Below are 21,839 nucleotides of genomic sequence, written 5' to 3'. Positions count from 1 at the left end.
GTTGTTTATTTTCTGACAAAGGTATTATTTTCCTGTTTTAAAATTTACCTATATTGTGTAATTAAAAAAATAATACCTTGATAATGAACACAAGCTCTATTTTCCATTTAAAAAATCCTTTCAGAATTTAAAATAAACTACTTTCTAAAATTCACTGATTTCATCAGTTTTTCACAAGGTCTATTCCTGATTTTACTCAGTGGTTCTATCTTTCCTCTTATACAAGCTGGGATCCACAAGTCATTAGCTCCTCTTGCCTTTGCACCATGTTTCCCTGAAAATAAGACCTAGCCGGACAATCAGTTCTAATGCATCTTTTGGAGCAAAAATTATTATAAGACCCGGCCTTAGTTTACTATAATATAAGATTGGGTCTTATGTAATATAAGATCGGTTTTCTGTTAATTTTTGCTCCAAAAGATGCATTAGAGCTGATTGTCCAGCTAGGTCTTATTTTCGGGGAAACACAGCATTACCCTGCTCCCCAACCCCCTTCCCTCACTACCTCCTGTTCCTTTACAACGACTAAGTTTTACCTGTTCTTTTCTTGAATATATTTATTTCATTTATCTCCACCATTAACACCTTATCCCCAAATACTAATAGCCTTCTTTTGAACTACTGAAACTCCTTCCTTCCTCCATTACATTTATTCTCACTTCCAAACTCTTCCCTGTGCTGTAACCAGAGAGACAATGAGATCATCTTACCAATATTCTATAGTCGGTTTGCTTTTTTAACATTCCTAAGGTAAATACCAAGCTGTTAGTGTGGCCTTCCCTCATCTGGCTCCTACTCCCTGCCCGGCTGCATGTAGCCTTCCCTTGCCCTTGCTCTCTGCCTTCTAGACCTTACTGCTGGTAACCCAGATTTCATGCACCCCTAACTCCCCCTTCATTGGCCTGAGCACATGTTGTTCCCTTGGCCTGGAATGCTCCTAGGAAGACCCTTCACCTAGCTAATTCCTCCTCATCTTTTACATTCCACCATGAATGTCCTGTCCAAGGAAAGGCCGATTCCAGCTTAGGTCCTCCTATTATAAGCTGACATAAACAAGCACAATTTCCCTCCTATCACTAACCAGAGTTTGTAATTACTCACGTACTTAGTGATTCTTTGCTTATATCTAATTGCCCCTTCAGACAATAAATTGTGTGAGGCTGGGAACTATCTGATTTTGCATTCCATTGCATCTCTCTGGCCTGTGGCCCAGACTAGCCACTTAAGGAATATTTGTTGAGTGAGTTAATCACTTAATGACAACAAAAATAACAAAATACCTATAAAAAAAGTTAACTTCTTAACTCTGATTTATTATTAAATAAGATCATATGGGTTCCATATGATCTTATTTTTCAAAACTATGCCATAATTATAATTTAAAATATGCCCCCGATGTCACCCTGATGTCACCTTTTATTTCCTTCAAATGAAATATTACAATTTCTTAAACCTATCTATACTCATAAAATGTGCTGTGCTATTTACAGTGAACTTCATTATTTTAAACACATCAGCTGATTCAGATATTTCTCCTTCATTTAGATTTCCTTGTTAGCCTGAACTCCAAAAATCAATTCTTTTATACAAGAGTATCTATAAATAAGACAGATTAATTCTTATCTGCCTTCATTTTAGTACACATAATCTCCAGCCAGGAATCACCTGCCATTCATTTCCTCTGATCTTGGTCTGTGTGGAGTCAGGAAAAATCTTTTAACTGATCTACACCACTCTAAATTTAGATTCTTCATATACAACTCCACAAGATGACAAACTCTTCCTCCATTATATATCTCTTGGCCCTCAACCCACGGTACTACCAGAAACATCATCCATCTCTCCTTAAGCAGTCTTTATTTTATCACTTCTACAGCCCCCTTCATTAATATTAATATTTATTAATAGCTGAATCTTACCTTGTAACATTGATAGAATTAGCTACTCATTTCTACCATGTTTCCCTGAAAAATAAGACCTACCCCCAAAATAAGCCCCAGTTAAGATCGTCAGCCAGACGGACACATTTAGTACATTATGGCGATGTTCCAGAAGAAGATGACATGGCTGTATTTGAATAAATGTAGATTGTTGTACATGAAAAAATAAGACATCCCCTGAAAATATGCTCTAATGTGTCTTGTGGAGCAAAAATTAATACAAGACCCTGTATTATTTTGGGGGAAACACGGTATGTCCTATGGTTGACTTGGCATGATTTTGTATTTAGCCTATACCCATACCTTCAACTTTTATTACAATTCACAGAATTCATCCCTCCTTATACAAAAGCCAATTTATGCATTTATTTTCCGGTTATTAATTCATCTTTTTTCAATGACAACTCTGGTTCACACTATGATAATGATAATAATCATTCACTGAACAATTATTATCGAAGTTTTTCAAAGTGATACAGAACTACAATTTCATCTAATCCTCACAAAATATTGTGATTATTTTTTCACAGATGAGGAAACAGAAGTTTTTAGATGTTAAATAAATTAGCCAAAATCACGAACTAAATAATGATAGAACTGAGTTTCCAACCCAGTTCTGACACACTTAACTTTCTTATTTTTCACTAATTCTTTTCTTATTAGTGGTTTATTCTATAAATATATGTGCATTACAATAATAATGAGACAATGCATTCAATTCTGCTAGCACTCCCCCTTACTGCCCCACTATTCTTTTAATCCTATGGCTTACTAGAGGTGCTCTACACACACCTATTCTGCCTTTGCTATCCGTCTTCTTTTTGAATCCCACTAATTACCCTAAAATCATGAATGCCCAGCTGGCCAAATACTGGTCCTCTTTGTTTTTTCTCAGCTTTCAGTATTTTTGATCTTTTACAACATTCAACAAAGGCGGCTCTTTTCTCTCGTGCCAGAGGCATGACGGTGTGCCCCTGAATATATTTTCTATCACTCATGGACTCTTTTACTCTCTCTCCTTCTTAATGGATCCTTTATAAACTCCCACTATTATGATTCTCCCTAAAGGGTGAGTCCAAATCTCCACTCTCCCTCAACACTGTATCACATGGGAATTCAATAATATCATTCCTAACATCATTCTTCTTCTAAATGACTCCTGGATTTATTGTCTTGACACTGATCATTCTCTCTGCATTGTACACACATGTTCTTGAAACTGTAAATATTTTTAGTATCCCCAACTACTACTGCCTAGATCACTTATGGTTAATACAATGCCTTCACTGAATTTTTGATCTAGTATTTTTTCCCATTTCTACAGCTGTCTCTTAAATAGATACATTAGCAACATAGCTTCCTATCTATAATCCTTGAATCCAGTACCTCCCTAATACAATTAATAGTTTTCTTTAACCATTCTCCCCATTGAAATATGTCTATCAATACATTAAGTTAGAAAAGATTTTAGCTGCATTCCCCTCGCCTTCTTCCCAGAACCCCATCCTCAAAATTTCTAATCTGAGTTTCTAATCTGAGTGCCTATTAGGCCTCAGCTATTGCCTTAAGTAGGTCACATGGCTATTTATGGCTCTTATTTTCCACTTTCTCTCTTCTAAGGAGCTGGGTTGGTGGATAAGTGGACCGAGGGCTTGCCTTCCACAGATCCCCACCGTGTCTTTCTTTATGCAAGCCTTAACCTACTGATAATCACTTATAACTCAAGCTGCTCAGAGGAGTTAAAATGCAACATTTATATTTGGGTTGAGGAAAAGGTAAAAGGCTGTCCTTCACATCTTTGCCAATGTTTCCATCAGTTTTTATAAAAGCTCCACATGGAGATCTATGGGTACTTTCACCCAAGGATTTTATAACCATTTTATGCTACTATCCCTAAATAGACCCCTTCGTAAAAAAATACTACCGAATACAGTGCCTATTACTTAGTTGCTCTCAATAACTATTTATTGGGTAAAAAAACCACACAATAGAATGGACATCTTGGAATCTTTGGCAGTGGTGGGAATAATGGAGAGAGGGTAGATGGGCAGAGCATTGCCTTGTCCCTTCCTCATCATAATGTCATCAATCACCATCAAAACTGGGCCCAAACCTTTGCTCTTGCAAGGGCTTCAGTCAATAATTTCTCCTCTATGTCAGCAAGTTTATTTGTTACTATCACTTTCAGTTCTTTTCCATATTCTTTTCTTTGTTTCAATATTTCACTTTTTCACAAAGTCAAGGTATTTAACCACTTTAAAACAGTATCTAAATTTTCAACAAATTTACTCAGCTAGAAATATATTACTTAAAAAAATTCTCAGTAAGAAAATGTGTATTTTCATCACTCAAAAATCCTATCCATAGGTGGCATGGCCTCATTTTAATATTTTAAACATTTCTGAAAGGTAATGGATTACAGAAAACAATCATTTTAATTTGGAAACACTTGAGTAATATCACAAATAGTTAAGAGAGAAAATGCTTGCACAATGAAAGCAACTTGCTCAATCTGAATCAACTTGCAAAAACTAAAGTCTTAGTGATAAAAAAAAAGGTATTTTGAAATTCATAGGCTTAAATTCGATTATATATATCAAGACTTACATGTATACCAAAATATTAAATTCATATTTTTGTGTATGCTGGTTGACAATTTGTATCTATATTTACTGAATGAGTTGGTGTTTTAATATTGGAAGATGAGATTTTTTTCAAGAAAATTAATTTGATTAAATCAAAAGCAGGAACAAAAACAGGGAAGAAATTTTGACCAAGAAATGTAAACCTAAGGAATATTGTCCATGATTATTTAAATATAAATTTTAAAGTCCTATAAATATAAGATAAAATAATTGCTTAGATATTTTCCATCTCATTTACTGTAGATCAAAACTCAAATTACATGAGAAGAACAACTACTTTTTATGGGCTTCATTTATAGACTAAGAAAATGATTGGAAATAAAGTTGTATTAGAAGAAGAGTTAAAAGTGCACTTTTCTAATATAAAGCACCAAGGTATGGTTCTAATCAAAATTCCAATTTTATTTTTTTAAGGAGCAAAATCAGAAGCTTTTCACATTAATAATATTCAACTCCTTCACAGGTATTAGGGTTTCATAAGGGTGGAAAAATGTCATCTCATTTAATTGAATTTGCAATTTTCTCTATTATAGATATAAAAAGAAGTGTGTTTACACGCCAGGCACATATGCAGTAAGAATGCAGTAGAGTATGAAGAGCTAATATCCTTGAATAAAAAGTAATAACTTGTGCAGGGTGGCAATATAATGTATACATGTTTTTTAAATTACTTACAGGAGCACCTTTCTCTCCTGCTGGACCAGGAGGACCCTGAGGCCCTGGACGCCCTGGCAATCCAATTGGGCCAGCTGTACCTGCTGATCCACGTTCTCCTGGTGAGCCCTGGTACATGGGGAAAAAAGCATTTTGTTATTAATGATGGAAAAGTGAGATTGGCTTGGGAATCACTTACTTAACAGTGGAAACTTATGGTATAGTAAATAATGTAAAAGCCACTTTTAGACAATTTTAAGATCTCAAACAAAAACAGTGATACTCATTATTTGAAAGACTAATTTCTAGTCCAATATTAAATACAGATATTGAAGTTAGAAAATACTGATAAAAAATTTCAAAATTATATATCTTTAATATTATACAGATGTTATCTTTTTTCATTTGTATTCACAATTGTTCACAAAGCTTTATAAGGCGTTAATCCAAAAAAATAACTTTCTATACTATTTTCTCCTGTATTATTATGGATTGGCTGAATATACCTTCTAGACTTGTATTATCTCAACGTAATTTCTGGGGTTGACCTCAAACTTGATGAATCACAATTTTAAAGTCCTAAAAATGACTTCAGAAATTGTCATTGCATTAGGCTACAAATACAATTTTTTACATAATAAGTTTGGTAATCACTATCTCAGAGTTTGGACTTTTTCCCAGAAAATAAGTCCTTAAATTTATTTTGGAGTCCTATAGAGACCTGTAGGTTTTATTTTGAACACTGACAAGGTAATTAATATTTGATTAGGCATATCCAGTTGAGTTGCAAAAAAATGTCATATATTTTCTACTAATTTGCTTTGAAATATACCTAATGTGTGAAATTTAAAAAATGTGGATACTGCCTTCATATTTATTACCTTTAGCAACTATTTAAGAAAATACTATTTAAAGCAATAACGAAATGTAAACATATATTTACTTAGTCCTGTAAAGCTGAACTATAACCTATTATTTCCAATTTTATTTCATAAAAAATAAAAAGGATGTTGTCTCTGGATTAGATTCTTAAATAGGTCATCAAATTATAACTTATCATTTTCTTTCATAATTGAATTAAATTTGAAATATTAGAAAATATGATTATTAGTTTTTCTTGATAATTAAGATATTTAGATAACAATATCATTACAAAACTCTTAGAAGAAATGATTTATAAAAGCTGGAAAATAAAATATTTTAACATTTATTTTCTAATATTATACTTCCTATATTTTGGAAATTCTTTTATTATTTGTTCTCTGTAATGAAGACATCAATGAAGCCACTTAATTGGACTTTCTTTAAATTTAGTACCTATTTAATTTTATTGAAATATTCAATGATTACAAAATAAATTATAGGAATATTTACTATTTAATACATATTTAAAAACAAATCCAGGAAATGTTGCTCATATTGCATAATAAGTAATCAAGAATGTGTGGAAATTAAATTTCTACCAATCACATATTTTAAGTACTAAAGAATAAATAATTACAAAGGAAAATTAAGTATTTTTTAGACCATAAACATTTATCCCCTGCTAAAATGTTCTTTTTAATTTTATAACATTAGATATTTTTATAAAAAAAGAGTCCACCACAAGTGGTATAAGTGTTAAATAGGTGGCATTGGATGAATGATCCCCGAGGCCAGTGCAGAAGAGAAAACTGAGAGTCTAGTCTGATGAATGTCTGACATTCAAGATATACAGCCTTAAAGGTTAAAGAAATGTAAAGATCTGTCTCTATTTATTAGAGAGAGAGACGTCAGAGGGAAGGCTGCAGAAGGAGAAAGAGGGCAAAGGAAAGGGAGGGAAGGAGAGCATGTGAGAGAAAGAGAAAGAAGGAAAAGAAGGTGGGGGAGATAGAGAGAGATAGGAGGAGGAGGAAAGGGAGCAGGAAGACAAGGGGAATAGAACAAGGACACTGAAATTGAGGGGAATGAGGAATGCAAAGGTATTCCTTGAATTACAAAAAAGAGAAAAAGAAAAGTTCAGCTTGAAAGCATTCTTTTTTTGGTAATAGAAAAATATCAACAGAAGACAATATGTGACGTGACTAGGATGATCCTGTTTTCTTCAGGCTAACACTAACACTTCTAAAGATACATCTCTATTTATCAAGGGTCAGTGTGAATGCAAGATGACTGTGTTACACTTTGTTTTTAACATTCCAGAAGAGGATCACTACCCATTAGTGCTATCAAATAGAAACTCAGCATCCACTTTAAGCGCTGAGATAATTTATTTATGATTGACTATACAAAAAAAAGATGCATTTTTTATTTGTTAGGCCATGAAATCTTTCTCTTTAATCCTGTTTTAAATTTAAATCTCAACTGTTCAAAGACTACCCGAGGAAGATATCACAATAGACTGTTTTGAGGTTGACAGCTATGAGACTAGAATGTTGAAAAGGAGAGATTCACTAGAAAGCAGACACTTATATTAAGAGAATTTATTATTTTTCAATTATTGAGCCTACTAAACAATTATTGTGCTTAAGTACTTTGCATATGTAATATATTGTCATTCCTGTATGATTTCCTTATGTTTCAGGTCAAGGCCAGAAGGTTAGCTGATAGGCTCTAATCTACAGTTTTTTTCTACAATACCGAGTACTTCATCAATGGTGAAAAAAACAACAACCACCCAATTGTTTGTTCTACTACAATACATACATATTTTGCTTAATTTTAATAAGTAGAAGAAATGCAGTCACTTAAGACCAAATGCAGGCACTTGGTTGAACCAAGCACATATTGGTTGAACTCTCTCTAACCTGGGAAATCTTAAAATAACTGATGGCAATGTTTATTTCCTTTGCTCAAATAGTCATTCTCTATCATTCAAATAGTTCATTTGAATTTTTCTATACAATTTCTACAATTCTACACAGAATGGTTGCCCTTTGTCACTATCGTTTACATGTTTATTGTTAATTTTCAACAACAAAGAATTGTTTAAAACTTAAATATTTTTTTCTTATATGCAGAACTCTAAAATTGTTTGGGTTAATGTATCTTTTTGGAGTACATTTATCCTTGATTTTCCCAGTAAAATATTCATATACTGAGTATATGTACTCAGAGTTTAGTGGTGGGGCGGGGGTTGCTTTGTATTTTAGTATTGTAATGTGAAAATTATTTTCTTCTAAATATCTCTCTAACACAATATTCCCATTTTACCTCTGAATGTTTGGTCACACTTACCTCCTACTTTGAAAAGTCTTTGGTCCATTCCCATACTATTAAAATCCCAGCCACTCTTTAGGCCCATGATATCAACAACCTTTTCCAAAAGTAGTATGAGAATTTAAAGCATAAGACACCCTTCTAAATATTCCTCACACAGCCTACATAATATTCTAAATTTCCTACCGTTATTTTCTGCAGGAGTTAATGTACCATAAGTCATACTGAATTTTGTCCTGTAAATAACTCTATAATTTCTTCATTAATATTTCAAAACATGAAATATTTAGTGTATGCATTAAATAAGTATAAATAATAGTAATAAATATAAGAACACTATAAAATTAGAAATATGCATTAGTCTTTTCATAGAGCATGTGAACATGATGGATATGTTAAAAATATAGTATCTAAATGTATGCATATAATCAAATAAATATTTTCATGTACATCAAGTAGAGAAAGAATGAAGATTTGAATCAATAAAAATGTGTATAGTTTGTAGCTATTGCATACTATTTTACATTATACAAAGCTTAACTATTTTAATGACTCTCTTGGAGCATTAATATGATTAAATTTCAGATTGCCATCTTGCTTGTGGAAGCTGCATTAAAATTAACAATAAAACATATTACCTTCCTGTAGCTAAAATATTGTTCATGATATTGTCTCAGCTTATTAACTTCAAAGCAATGAATGAAAACAAGGAAACACTTTTTGGTGTACATTTGTTCTTTGAAGTACAGCTGCAATTTCCTTTTCCATTGGTTATTCCCAACATTCTATAAGTCTAGGTTTTTTTAATAACAGCATGCTTTGAAATGATTTTATTTTATATATCTATCAATAAAAAGTGAAAATCTCTGATGATACTTACCGATTAAGAAAATGATATTACAAACTTGCAAATCTTATTGAAATATCCCCAGGCCAACTTTGAAAAAAATAAGCCTATGAATCCTCTAATCCCAAATGAATCTAAAGAAGTCCCATTTATAGAAAAAAAATGAAAATTTAAACCCAATATTAAAAAGAGAACCCATTTACACATTCAACAAAAACAGTGAAAATCTGAGTCTTGCAACATTGACTGTGAGTACAAATTGTATTATGGTAGATATCAGGCTTGAGGAACTCACACTGCAAATGCATCTTTTTTCCATAAAGGGATATATATTATTTCATTGTTCTATAACTGATTGGAGTAAAGAAAAGAGGGCTTTATAAATGTCAGATAAATAATTACATATAAAACAAATATGTTTGGGTTTAAACATAGGTAAAATAGATAATGATAAGCTCCTAGGATGTTTGCTTTTGTATGTTTCACTGATCTCCCACAATTTGAGTAGTTACTGGCACTTACCAAGCCCTAAGTAAATGTGTCAATTGTATGTGTGACCTTTCCTTTCCAGAACTGGAACCATTGGGTTTGCCATCTTGAGCAAACTGATTAACCTCTCTATGAATCACTTTTCTTGCCAGAAATAGTGTGTCATCATGATTTTCTGATTTCAATGTGGTTCTACATCTATAGTTCTTTAAGACTATGTCTGTCTTAAAGTATGAATGCAACAGATGTTAAAGAACTATGCATAAACAACATGTTTCAAAAATAGATATACAATCTCAAATGATTGTAGAAGTGAAATTTTATAGAAGAGAAAATTAAGATCCAGAAGGTTATGTGGCATATCTAAAGTCATATTATTAAAAGAAGGGTACAGCTTTCCCCACAGCTTTAATCCTAAATTACACGGCTTGACAAAAGTTTAAACAGGGGGGTCAAAGGTAAAAAGAAAAAAATAATTAAAAAAATAAAGTCCCTATCAGCTGTTTCAGCTTTTCACCTAATGGTCTTAGTAGTTACTAATGATAATTGCCTGTATCTATGGAAAAAAAAAAGAAGCCAATGAAGGAATAAACTTGAAATAAGATATAAATTAATGGTATCAAATAGATGAATTCAAATATTGTTCTTGACAAGTCACCAGTGACCTAAGGGAGAGCAACTGGAACAGTAATTGGGACATTAGCCACATGAGTGATATACGAAAATATTATTTTAGTATATATGCTGCCGAAGCGAGCACAATGAAAATATTATTACATACAAATTAATGAAGTGTAAATTATTAAGTTACTTATTAAGTATAAATTTCCAACACTTAAAAATACAGTGGTAATAATTAAGCTATAGCAACATTAAATAAGAAGAAATCCTATCATACCAACCTTATTTACATACAGTCCTCGATAAACTATCTGTATACTCATCTCTCTGTAGGAATGATGAATAGTTTACACATCCAAAGTGCGTAACTGGAAAGAACTCACAGAAAGAGCGGCTAAAAACTATAGAAATACCATTTTCTGAATTTGTGATTTATGTAGCAATGGACACGTGACAAATTAAAAGTTTTCCAAAGGCAATAGTATGGGTTGAATTACATGAATTACAACAATCAGATCATAAAGTATCTTGTTATTTTAGTACTACCATAAACCACTACAGGTCAGTTGTTTTCAATTGAAAGGTAGACATTTACCTGCTTTTGAAAGGGAGGAATTTACATTTATCTATTCAGTTACCTTTCTTTAACTTTATGTTAGCTTTATCTCCTTTTGTAGCTCCTTTCCCTAAATCTTAACAATAGTAATGAAACCAGAAGCAGTAGCATCAGTTTATGTTTTTACTGCAGAAAAAAGTGGTGATTTCTCTGACTCGTCACATAAAGGAGGACATCCAGATAAAATTTTTCTGTTATTTTCATTGAGTGCTTCATATTCTGAGGAGCATTTGTAAAGTAAATGAAAGTGGTAAATAGAGACATCATCTCATCAGCATTCAGTTAAAAGGCAGCCCACTAGGGAGAAGAATAGCAGCATAAATACAAAAAGTTCTTATGTATTTATACAGCTATGTAGTAAGTGAAGGCAAATAAATAAATAAATAAATAAATAAATAAATAAATAAATAAATAAATAAATAATCTGCCTTTCTTTTTAAGGTCAAATTGACCTTCATGCAAAATTAGTACAAGGTAATTCCCACTCTCCAGGTAGCAAGTATTTTAGATCAGATAACCTAAAAATTCAGAAAAAACATCAATCATTACCAGAATTTAAACACAAATTCTGAATGACTAACTCAAAGTCTTACAATATCTTAATCTTTGGTCATTGATCACCACCATCTCTATACTTTGGTCATCCTGGTTGGATGTCATAATAGCCAGCTTAGATCTACCTGGGTTCCAGTAGAGAAAATGTGCTTTATCTTAAAAAGCATAGCATATGACTCAATTAGTCAGTAGATGTAATCCTTCTACAAACTTGTCATCCCTTGTTTGAGGAATAAGTAAAAGGGAGTGAAAAGAAGATTCTCTAGAATGGGATATAGAAAAAAAGTTAGAATTAATAGGAATTATGATAGAAAGGATTTATAACCTCTGAAGGAAGAGAGGATGTTCCTTCAGATGTGCTGTTAATTTCAACAACACATAAAGAGGAAAAGAGAATCATCAGAATTATCAGGGGACAGTCATGAAATAGGAGTCACAGAAAAGGGATAGAGACAGATGTATTATACAATTACAACAGATATTTTATCTTTTAGCTGCTGTGTCTGGCTCGCTCTGTTCTACTTTCTCCATATTAAGTCCCACTCCTTCCAGGTATAAAAAGAAATGTGGTTATAAGCATAGAAGGCTTTCTTAAGCACACTATTATATTTCTTTTAAATGCCTCAGTTTTAGAGAAATAACTGTTGGCAATGAGAGGATTCCCTATCAGAAAAAATATATATACAGGGGAGACGTTATTTATTGAACATTTTCCTTGATTTTGCTGTATGAAAACATAGATGGTAAGAGCAATCTGAGAATTTGTTTGCATAATATATTTGTCTACATTGTGTGTTTACATAACTATAAAACCTGTACTCCGTTTCTGTTGAACGTGAGAAAAACGCTGCACTGCCTTCCTCTCTCGTCGCTCAGTCCCTCGTTGCTTCCATTTTGTGTGTACGTATCAAGGTGAGCGCTTAGTGGGTGAACCCCCTGAGATCAGAAAACATGCCTGTGCTTTGACTGGTATCCATTACCAGCTCTTGGACACAACATCAAGCGTACAGTAAACACTTGGTTTCTGCCAGATTTTAAAAGGCCAAAGTCCCAGCACCCTGTTGGGATAATGTTGTTTGTCTTAAGTGGGATCATTTAGCAAATGGTTCTCAATATACATTCACTCCTAGTAGCAAAAGCTTTAGACAACTATGACATATTAATTCTTTGCTAAGATGATTAAAAAGGTGATGAGCACTTCAAGACTATATTTAGTACTCAGAAAAATTGCTTTTCAGAAGATAAAACTGGTTTTATTTATAGCTCCAACTCCAACATAATTCCTTTAGGCAAAAATCATTTTTCTCACCTGTCTTCTTTGTTCTATCTTTTAATATATCACTTATTACTTGTTATTTCATCTATTTCAAACTGTCTTCATTAGTAAACCATAAGCTCTTTGCAGGAAATGTCCATTTAATGAATTTATATAACTTCAGTTTATTAGATTGTGTCCATTCAGATATTTATTTAGTTATAGTTTTTCCACATGAAAGACATAGCAGCTTACAGATATAAAATATGAAAAATATAAAAAAATATTAAAAAATACAGATATAAAATATAAAAATATACAAAAATAATTAAGAAAAATAGACATGCAAGAAACTTTTTATTGGCAAAAAATAGAACCAACAATATTAGTAATCTAAAAATCCATACTGTAGACCAAGGTTTTTCTCAACTGCAGGTCATGATCCATTTATGGGTCTTGTATAGCATTTTGAAATATTAAATAGAAAAAAATATAATGGATAATATTAAAGCACATCATATGAACTGTTTTTATATAACGAGTTGTATTAAAAAAGTTTCAGTCATAAAGCAAAGAGTTATTGTCTCTATTATGTCTCAATTTTGGCTCTATGATTTCTGTAAGACGAAGCAAAAAGAGAAGTCTAATTTTCATGATTTATGAAGATATAAACCAGGTAACTGATCAAGAAGTTACAAACATTTCTGAAGCTATGGTTAGGAAGCGATTTTTTCTGAGGATGTTCATAACGAGGGCCCTGCATGAAGTGTCCCCCCTTGTCCTCAAACAGATCCTTTGGTTGATGCAACTCTACGCATCCTAGTTCCTCTGAACATAAGCCAATAGCATCACAGTTAGACCTAGCAGAGGTAAGTAAACCCACTTCTAGAGGTTTCATAGCAACGTGATACAAATAGCCTGGTCTATGTTTCTGACCGAATGGTTTATAAATAAAGACAATGAATGCCAAAGGATTCAACTTGCTTATTTGTTTAAACTCTGCTTCATTCAAATCAAGCAACTGTTACAAAGAGCACGTATAGGGCTATTAAAGCCCAGTGAACCATAATATTAGCTCTTCTATCTCTCTTCCTTTTGACAAAAATTCTTCGCAGGGGTAAAGAAGGATCAAGAGGACTTGGAAAAATGAAATCTAAAGAGAGACAGGGGCAGGGGAGAATTTAATTAAGCAGATGTTTGCAGCGTGAGAGATGTACATACTGAAAGTGAGTCTATGAAATGTGTGTTATGGATTTTTGTCTTCAAAGGACTATAAACTTCGGCAAGTTATTTACCTTCTCTAAGCCTCAGATCTCTTGTCTTTAAAAGTGGAATGATAATACCTACCTGGTCAGGTTGCAAAAATCAAATAAGATAATGATTATAAAGTTCTTAGTATTGAGAATTGAAAGGATAAACACTTTTAATATTATTTCATTTTCTATTTCCTATACCCTTCGTGTTCTTTATTCACATTCATTCCCCCTGAGAATTTATTACTTTAATTTTTTCCTTCATATGAATAACTGCAAAATCTCCATCCTTCTCTACTCCTGTGAATCTCAGTCCTGCACTTACAATTAATTAGTCAAAATCCCAAAGGTAACATTAATATGAGATTGATAAAAACTCAGATTGATCTATTATAGAATCAAGGAGTTCTACAGGATATTCTTATGCCTTTATCAGTTATGGCTTACAACTTCATTCTCTCTCACCAACTGCCAAGTTATTTCCTTCTGATATTTTGATGTCACATTTTTGATCAACATTGCAAAATAGAACCTGTTGTCTTTCTTGCCAAAGCAGTCATTGCTCCTGATTCTTTGTTTTCAATATCAGTTTCAAGATAACCCATAGCAAGTCTTGCACCTCAAAAAATGAGAATTAGCATGAATAAATATTCTGTGTAAGTTATCTTTCATATCCAAAAACTAAACAGTTTTTTGTTGAATAAGTGTTCACTCCAAGTAAATGAGCTCACAGTGAGCATCTGTAAAGCATTTTAAATAGCAAAGTATAAAGGCATTTTTCAAATCTTTTGTGACTGCTAAGAGGTTTTGGATTGTCCTATCAGAGTGTTTTGGTTTTGTTGTGGTTCCTGACCACGTAAATTTGCTCCAGGCTTGGAAGGCATCACTAAACTGTCATTCCACAAGGACACAGCTTGAGGTCTTCATTCAGTTTGCATATTTCCTCACTGTCCAGATCCAATCTCAGTAATGAATCCTACTATCCTGCCTTCCTAGGATTTGGTACATCAGCACTGCTCTTAGACTTCCCACTGCCCTAGTCATCGGTTCACTCTAACATTATGACTTTGATCACTGAACTTTTATGCTCATCAAGTCTCTGTCATCTGTGTTACATATTACCCACTAATGATGATTTTTTCTTAAAGTTTTATTTAAGTGTCTCACTCCAAAAAAACTATTTTTTTTTACTCCACTTACTCCAAAACTTCAAATGTTCCAATACTGCAACTTACTATTTTAGAGCTTCAATAATCACATGCCATATTAAATAAGGGCTTTAGCTTTACATTATGTAAATACATAGCAGAGTGTGTGAATCCTAGCAAGAATTCACCAAATTTTAGTCTTTCTCCCAAGGTACTCCACTTTGGTAAGACTGAAAAACTCCTAAGTACCTTATCTCTTTCCTAATATAATTTTCTTCATCTTAAATGATTCTGTAATCCTCTGCCCTCTGTGAAGCCAAGTTCAAGGGCCACTGCCTGAATGACCCTTCTGCGGATTTCTCTTCTCTTTCCCCTGTCCTCGCATAAATAACATGTATTGTTTGTATGTCATTAGTCATTTAATCATTGACTGTCTAATAGTGCTGTTTAGTCTTTAGTGTGTTCCTTTTCAAAATTGTTTACCTTACGTTAAGTCTCTTAAACGGGTATCTTCTATGAAGCTTAATTATAAACAGGGAAGTCATTAATAAACCATTGTTGGAGCGAAATAAATAAATATTAGATTTTTATATTATATTTAATGTTATTCTATGTGCGTGTAACTGAAAAATTGTTGATTAATATCTTGTTAAATTATATCTCATGAGTATATAATACAGCCTATAAAAACATTCATTTCAACTGTTTCAAAGACCTGGAATACCGTTATTCACTTGGCACCTAAAAATAACTTGAAACATTTAATCCTTGTAGTTTTGATTCAGGTTTCACAGATACAATAACCACTGATCAAAAAAAAAAGTATGTGTATATATATATATATAGATAGATAGATAGATAGATAGATAGATAGATAGATAGATAGATAGATAGATATTCCAGAAATAAAACTACTTTAGAACCTGAAAGTCTGGTTAAATGGATTATGTTGTACTAAAACTTTTTTAAGATTCTATGCTCAAATAAGAACTTTTGTCTTATTCAACTGTTGTTCCTGCTAGTACTACCACCACTTCTTTATGAAGATATTTTAAAATGTTCTACATATTTTTGTACATTTTTCAAATATAGTATGTCACATATAGTGACTGAAATATTTTTATTTAAAAAATAATTTTACCAGATACCCGTATTCACTTTTACCACTGTAATATGACATTTGTGTAATCTACAGAATAAATAAAAACTTAATCAATCAAGATTATATTACTATGTTCTCAGTATTAGTTATGCTGTATACACTTTACTCCAATATCAGGCTTTATGATAATTCAAATAGGTAGATATGGAATGATTACTGTGAGTTGGGCACTCTAATGGGTACTCAGTCTAGTGAGAAAGACAGTCAATTATATTCCAACGTAATTTCTACAATACAAATCATAACTAAGAACACTGAGGGTGAAGAAACCTCACTAATAAATGAAATGGAGGCAAGCTGTCCAAAGATGACTTTATAGAGATTTAACATTTAAGATTGATTTCTATGTGTGAACAGAATTTTTGTCAGATAGAGAAAGGAAACATAAAGTTTTCTAGAAGAAGGAGAAAAGTATAAAGTACTCTCCCTGCAAGGTATAAAAGATCATGGTAGTCTGAGAACGAAAAAGTTCAGTGCAATAAATTGTGTAGAATTAGAGGGTAGAAACTAATGAAAATAAAATAGACAATGGTGATTGCAATCAAATTCTAAAGATAACTTGGTGGTCATAAGGAGTTTGGTTTTTGAAAGTAGCGTGGGTCTATGAGATCGTATAAGCAGAACAATGGCAGAGTTAAAGATCTATATTAAACTGAAATTTTAGAATCAATGGGCATAACTGACTGAAGGGTCAAGGAGATACGTTAAGACACTATTAAGCAAGGAGAGAAAGGAAGAGTATGAAGAAAGGTAGTGATCATGGAAATAAAGAAAAGGGGACAATTAAAGAAACATTTTGAAGGTAGAACTAATTTGAACTTGAACAAATGTGTAAGGAAGTTGAGAGACAATTTAAAGCAACTTTCAGCTTTTTAGATTGGTGAAATAAAACAATGAGAAGAGGACACTGAAATTGGCAGTTTGGTTGTTATTGGTAACATTTCAGAGTATAGATAAGAACTAAGGTGAACTTATGGAAAAAATGAAGGTTGTATTTAATTGCATTCCTAGGAATTGATATGAATCTCACAAAAAGAAAAGTGAGGTAAGAATCTGATATTTACTCCTTTGCCAATTTTTTTCCATAAGGTTCCATTAAACAAATAAAGCAATCTGGATAATATATAAATGAATTGAAATAAGTCAGAAAGAGATGGACAAATACCATGTGATTTCACTTATATTTGGAATCTAAAAAAATAAAGGAACAAACAAAATGGAAACAAACTCATAGATACAGAGAATAAACTGATGGTTGCCAGATGAGAGGGGATTGGGGGTGGGAGGTTATGTGAAAAAGATGAAGGGATTAAGAAGTGCAAATTGACAATTACAAAATATGCATAGGGATGTAAAGTACAGCCTAGAGAACATAGTCAATAACATTGTAATAATTCTATATGGTGTCAGGTGGGTGCAAGAATTACTATACTAGGAGGATCACTTTGTAAGTTATGTAAATGTCTAACCACTATGCTGTACACCTGAAACATAATATTGAATGACAATTCTAATTATAAAATTTATAAATGTATATGTATGAATATATAACGTTCATACTTATGGGTTGTTGTTTTTTTTTTCTTTTAAAGCAGTGATAAAATTCAAGTCTCATCAAGTGCTTAGAATCAGAAAAGTTATGACTTATTTTGGGGAGTACTGTAAGAGGCAAGATAGCTCCTTTTACATCCTGAGAGCAGTGGTAGAGTAAATATTTTTAATCAACTAAAGTCTTCTGTTTCTGCACTCATTTGTGCATGCAATTAGTAGAAACCAGGCATTGACTAACTTGATTGACATGTGTTTATTTTCTTCTCTACACACTGTAGAATCACAACATGAGAATAATGAAAGAAGAGCTGCAATTTGCAACCATAAATAGCATTGCTATTTATTATAATCATACTTACAACTGGCCCTGGTGGGCCCTGGGGACCTTCTCCTCCTTTCAGTCCGGCTGCACCCTGGGCAAAGTAAAAACAAGCAAAGAAAATGAATCAATGTGAACTGAATATAAATAGAATGAGATGTATGATGGATAAAATGAGGACGTTAGGAAGTACTTCTAGACACAAATACATGTTGCTATATAGATTATGATAATTTATGCAGATGCTTACATATTTCCCCTTAATAACTAAAGACTTTTTATTTAGTTAACTAATAATCAATTTCATTCACATGCTTTATCTATATGTTGATTATACCTGAGCTCCAGGAAGACCTCTTTCACCTGGGAAACCACGTAGTCCTGCTGGTCCATCTTTCCCTGAGATACCTTGAGGACCTGGGTCGCCCTAAGGAATATAATATACACTCACCATAGGGAGTAATCACTGTGCATGTTTCCACAAACAAAATTATGATCACCTTTAATCTACTGTAAGTAAAACTTGAATACCATCTTAATGATGAGAATATTATGTGGACGCCACATACATTAACATAAACCATTACCTGTATCTAAGAGTACATGTAAATGAATGGTCTTATGGCCAGTCGTGCCTTGAAGTACAATAAACTGAATATTTTACTGACATATCTTTCTGACATTCATTCAAATACTATGCCAACATTTAGAGAATCTATAGACAAGTGATAAGAAGCTACAGGGAAAAGTAAAGAAATGTTTTCAGCCAAGAACATTCCTTGAGCATATTGTACCTTGGCACCTTCTTTCCCTGCAGCACCAGGAAGACCTTGTTCACCAGGGGGGCCGGGGGGACCAGGATGTCCACGTTCACCTATTGGACCAGTCTCACCGGTGGGCCCCTAAATTGGAAAAGCAAAACTTCATTAAATTGATTTTTTAAAATTTTTAGCAAAGATAACAGAAATTCAAAATAAATATTACTTCCTTTCACAAAAGTTTATCATTCTCAGTTATTTTCATGATGTCCTACATAAAGCTCTGAAAGTAGCATAACTGGTAGGAGTATGAAAAAAATTAACTTTAGTTAGAATCTGAGTGTACAAGTGAAATATATAGAAATTCAAAAGGCTGTTTTCTTTGTTTAATACCAGAATTGCTTCAGAGTGAGGTCTGCCCAAGAATTGTTAAAAACTGTTTTTAACTATAGTTTTGCTCCCTTCCTGTGTTTTTATGTAAGGTATCAAATGAATTTAAGAGCAAAAGAGGCATTGGTACCACTCAATGAATCACAGCTTGATAATAAATGGGGTTCCCTGAAACCCAAACAAACAAAATGGTTCTCCTTAGGATTTCCCTGATTGGATACCTCCCCATTGTTAATCTATACTCCTCTGACAAAGTCTAGAGAATGTGGCAGGGGATCCCGAAGGCCATGAGTTTGGGTGGGCAGTTCCTTCTGGCCGAAGGCTGTAACAAATAACCCACTGCTTTAAATAGCTGAAAATGCCGAAGTAAAAAATGTCAGGTCATTTATGTGTTCCCTGAGTGGTGCTGTTTTGTGGTGCTAGAGTTTAATGAGTTTTCAAGTGTAAATAGAGAATGGAGACCAGTTAGTTGTTCTCCATCTCCACTTTAGAACAAAGCCAAATGAGGGATTTAAATTAAAGACATACATTTCATATCTAAAGTTGTTAATCAGTGGACTGTATTATTGAAGTTGCTTATGGAATATCATTCCCTGTTATTTTTCTAAAAATGCAACAGAGACCAAAAATACTTTTTGGTCTTAGATAAAGAACCATCTGCCCCAAATTTGAGTATATATTTCTAGATTTGAATTTCTTTCATTATGTATTGTTGAAAGTCTTCAGGTTATCATAAATGTGCAAACATTTCCCCAAAAGTGAAATTTTCCTTGAATGTTTAATTGGAATGGCAATAGTAATAAATGTAAAATTGATCCTAATTTCATGGCTATGACCACAGAGACAAAAATAAGCAGTGATTCACATGACTGTACATAAAAAGTCAATGTCAAGTATTACAATCAATTTGCCCCTATTAAATTACTCCCTTTGTCCTAATATAAAAATATGATTAAATTTGAAATAGGCAATTTGATTTTCTTTCTTAAAAGGACCAATAAAAAATAATCCAGTGAAGATGCATACTCAATTAAACACCTGCTACTTTTATACCTTAAAGAAGGGAGACAAGAAGAACACAGGTCTCAGAAACCAGCTGTCTGCATTAGATAGAGATGAATTTTCAAAAAGTGTGAGGTCCTGAAATATTCAGTTAAGCCCCATGATGTTACATTATGGTTTAATTTCATTTTTGTTCATGGGTACATAACGTAATAGAAATCATTCTTTCAGTCATTTTTTTTTTTCCACAGAAAATTGTAAAGTTATTTGAATTTTTTTAAAAGTATTTTTGGAAGAAGTTAATCATTAAAGGAGCATTTCTTTTTTAATTAAAACGGATAAGCAGTTAAAAACAGGCCTTCAGCTCACAGAAAAAAATATACAAAAAAAATTCATACTGTGTTTTCTTTATTAAAGAAGCATTTCCCTTGGTTCAGGATTAATCTCTGAAATAAAATGATCAAGCAATCTAAGAATTTCTCAATTTGCTTCTAATCACACATATTGTTAGAAAGAAGATGCAGCTTTTTGTTTCCTTGGGGGGATGTGTGTTTGGATATGCCTGCGTGTGTGTGTGTGTGTGTGTGTGTGTGTGTGTGTGTGTTGTTATTACAAAGTATTAAGAACTAATTATAGGCTGAGAAAAGACTATTTAAAAATTAAATAAACAGGTTCGACTGCTTTTGCTCTTTTGCTATAATTTGTTATTACCAGGGATAAAATTCCATCTGAGTAAACTAAATGTGAACTTTCCATTCAATACTTTTTGCAAGAATAAAAATACTACTTTCTATTCTCATGAATTATTCTCTAGGTATTTAATACTATAACTCAGGATACTCCATTAACTTTTGAGATTCTTTCTGTCTCTTATCTTGCAAAAGCTATTTGTCTTTCCTATTAATTAGATGTATTCAAAACTACAAATTAATACTTTATTGCTGATGAAAATCATTTTTATGAAGATAAAAATCTTAAGAAATATCTAATATGTAACAATTATTAAAATTTTAGAATAAAATTATGTTCAAAGGTTTATATTAGTTTTCTAATATATTGTACTTCTAAACCTAATTTATACTAAAAAAAACTAAAGTCATTTTGTATAATAATTTGCAATTCTGGGAAAAGATGATAGCCAACCTAGTTAATAAAGAATTTTGGTTTTTGACCAGATGCCATGGTCAGGCTTTTGCGTTAACTTCTCTGTGAATTTTCTGACTTATTTTTAATTATTTATTTTATTCCTCTCAGTTCAATTGAAAACTTAAGTAATAGTTTGCTGAAGTTTATTTGATATAGACAAGTTGCATATGCAAATATGCTATCCAAAATTTTTAATTACATAATTTTCACTAATAATAAAATGGGCAAATTTCAACAATGCAGGGGAGTGAAAATATAAACAGAAAAATAAATCTTTTGGGGGAAATAAA

General features: G+C 32.5%; 1 protein-coding gene across 7 annotated transcripts in view; it reads right to left on the bottom strand.

Moving 5' to 3' along the window:
• Window positions 1-21,839, bottom strand: part of COL11A1 (collagen type XI alpha 1 chain) — a 207,811-nt gene that overhangs the window by 48,781 nt on the left and 137,191 nt on the right. For all 7 annotated transcript variants that reach the window (XM_081026892.1, XM_081026887.1, XM_081026889.1 and 4 more), the window contains 4 exons: window positions 19,048-19,155; window positions 18,591-18,680; window positions 18,294-18,347; window positions 5,261-5,368 (listed from right to left, as the gene is read on the bottom strand). In XM_081026892.1, the coding sequence (XP_080883018.1) occupies window positions 5,261-5,368; window positions 18,294-18,347; window positions 18,591-18,680; window positions 19,048-19,155 (360 nt within the window). The remainder of the gene's footprint in view (window positions 1-5,260; window positions 5,369-18,293; window positions 18,348-18,590; window positions 18,681-19,047; window positions 19,156-21,839) is intronic.

Source organism: Rhinolophus hipposideros (genome assembly GCF_964194185.1).
Source record: "Rhinolophus hipposideros genome assembly, chromosome: 19".
NCBI lineage: Eukaryota > Metazoa > Chordata > Mammalia > Chiroptera > Rhinolophidae > Rhinolophus > Rhinolophus hipposideros.
This window is presented reverse-complemented; position numbering and strand designations above follow the sequence as displayed.